The following is a 1,671-nucleotide window of genomic DNA, read 5'->3' on the forward strand; positions in this document are numbered from 1 at the left end:
TCTAGCTTGTTTGTATGTCCGATCATAACACAGGAACCCCTGCAGACCGATTTTCCTCAAATTTTGATAGGGGAACTCGGAAGAACCACAGGAATTGTCTTAAACTGGTTTAAAGATTCTTAGTTTAGAGTTTTTACTTTAAATTGTAAAGGTCTAGACAAAGCTGGGTTCCCCGGCTAGTATTAAAATATTAGAAAAGAAGAAAAGTGAAATTAACTAAACTGAACATATATTTAAACTAGAAGACAAGATAAATATGTATAAACATGATTTTAACTGGATCTACTACAACCATATTGTTCTACCCAATATTGATTTATGGACTCTCAGGTGGGTTTTTTTTAATTTTATGTTTTAGATGCCTCATTATCAATTTGAGAAATGAGTTTTTCTCATCTTCGAAAAAAAATCTACGATTTAAAAAAAATCAGCGTTAGATCACTAGATTTTTTTTCAGTCGAGCATATTAATAAACACCATAATAGGGTAGAACAATCAGCAAAACTAATACAATAAACTATAATCACAGCCATGAACCATTGGTTCAGAGGATCAGCCATCAGAGGTTGAATATTACGATAAGAAACCGTTAACAAGGATTTTACCAAGAGATTTCGCAAAATAAGAATTTAATTAAAATTTCTATTGTGATGGCTTTATTTGCAGAGTTTACAAATTTAAACGTTGTTTTTTGGGGTTTAGTTTGGCATCTAAACAGATTTACTTTGGAGGGGAGAGAGAGATGGGGGGGGGGGGGGGGGGGGGTGTAGGGTACTAGGATTGACAGGCCTGATTTGGTAGGGCGAGGGAATGATTGACACCTCTATCATGTTTAATGAAACCGCAGGATATTTAAGATTGTGTTTACGCGGTATAGCGCGCTTATTTTCGTAACTCCAGAGTATATAATTTGAATGTCAGAAAGATTGTTTGAAACATGTTTTCATATAGTTTTGACAAGTATTTTTATCACTGGTACGTCTAACTGTTGACAAATAGTTCTGTTTATTCTATGCTCGGTGTGCGTGGTGGCCATTTTTGGGAATTAGTTTAAGTTTGAATCACGAGCGCACGGACCGCGGAGTTTTCACGAAGTTTCGGCTTCATTTCCCGGAACTATATCTTTTCATCTCTCTTATCCTTACGGGGATCTTTCAATCTGAATCCTCGACTCTGATTGGTGGAGAGCTAGATTCCGGGCTTCTGATTGGTGAATGACGTGATGCGTGGTGCATGCCGCGGTCACCAAGCAAAAGATGGGGAGCAAGGCAAAGTAGGGGAAGTGTATGATGGCTAAGGGAAGTGGGTATGGGGTGATGTAAGGGATGGCGGGAGTGGGAGTGGTGACTGTTCAATGGAGTCTTTTCAACATCTTTCTTCAGCTCCTCCATATCTCGTTTAAACTTGGCCCGACGGTTTTGGAACCAGCATATAACCTAAATTAATATAAAATTTATTTTATGAAAATATGTAAAATGTAATTTTACACGAGCTTATCTCCCTAAAAATCAGAATTGTCAGGGTATCTTTTGTTATCATGAAACCCGTTGAAATTTAAAAATTTAATCGATGATTTTCAAAACAATGGTGAATTTTCTTTATACCCCAGCAATTATAAAGTCAATCATATAGAAGGGAGTTAAGGTGGCAGGGGGGGGGTTTATATGAGAT

At 37.2% G+C, this 1,671-nt stretch overlaps 1 protein-coding gene across 1 annotated transcript in view; it reads right to left on the minus strand.

The window, feature by feature from the left end:
• Nucleotides 1–212: 212 nt before the first annotated feature.
• The window catches only part of LOC111711627 (transcription factor LBX2), a 10,264-nt gene continuing 8,805 nt past the window's right edge, over nt 213–1,671 (minus strand). The window contains exon 4 of the mRNA XM_023486017.1: nt 213–1,436. Coding sequence (XP_023341785.1) covers nt 1,155–1,436 — 282 coding nt within the window. The 3' untranslated portion in view covers nt 213–1,154. The remainder of the gene's footprint in view (nt 1,437–1,671) is intronic.

This window comes from Eurytemora carolleeae, unplaced genomic scaffold, assembly GCF_000591075.1.
Source record: "Eurytemora carolleeae unplaced genomic scaffold, Eaff_2.0 scaffold1120, whole genome shotgun sequence".
Lineage (NCBI taxonomy): Eukaryota > Metazoa > Arthropoda > Copepoda > Calanoida > Temoridae > Eurytemora > Eurytemora carolleeae.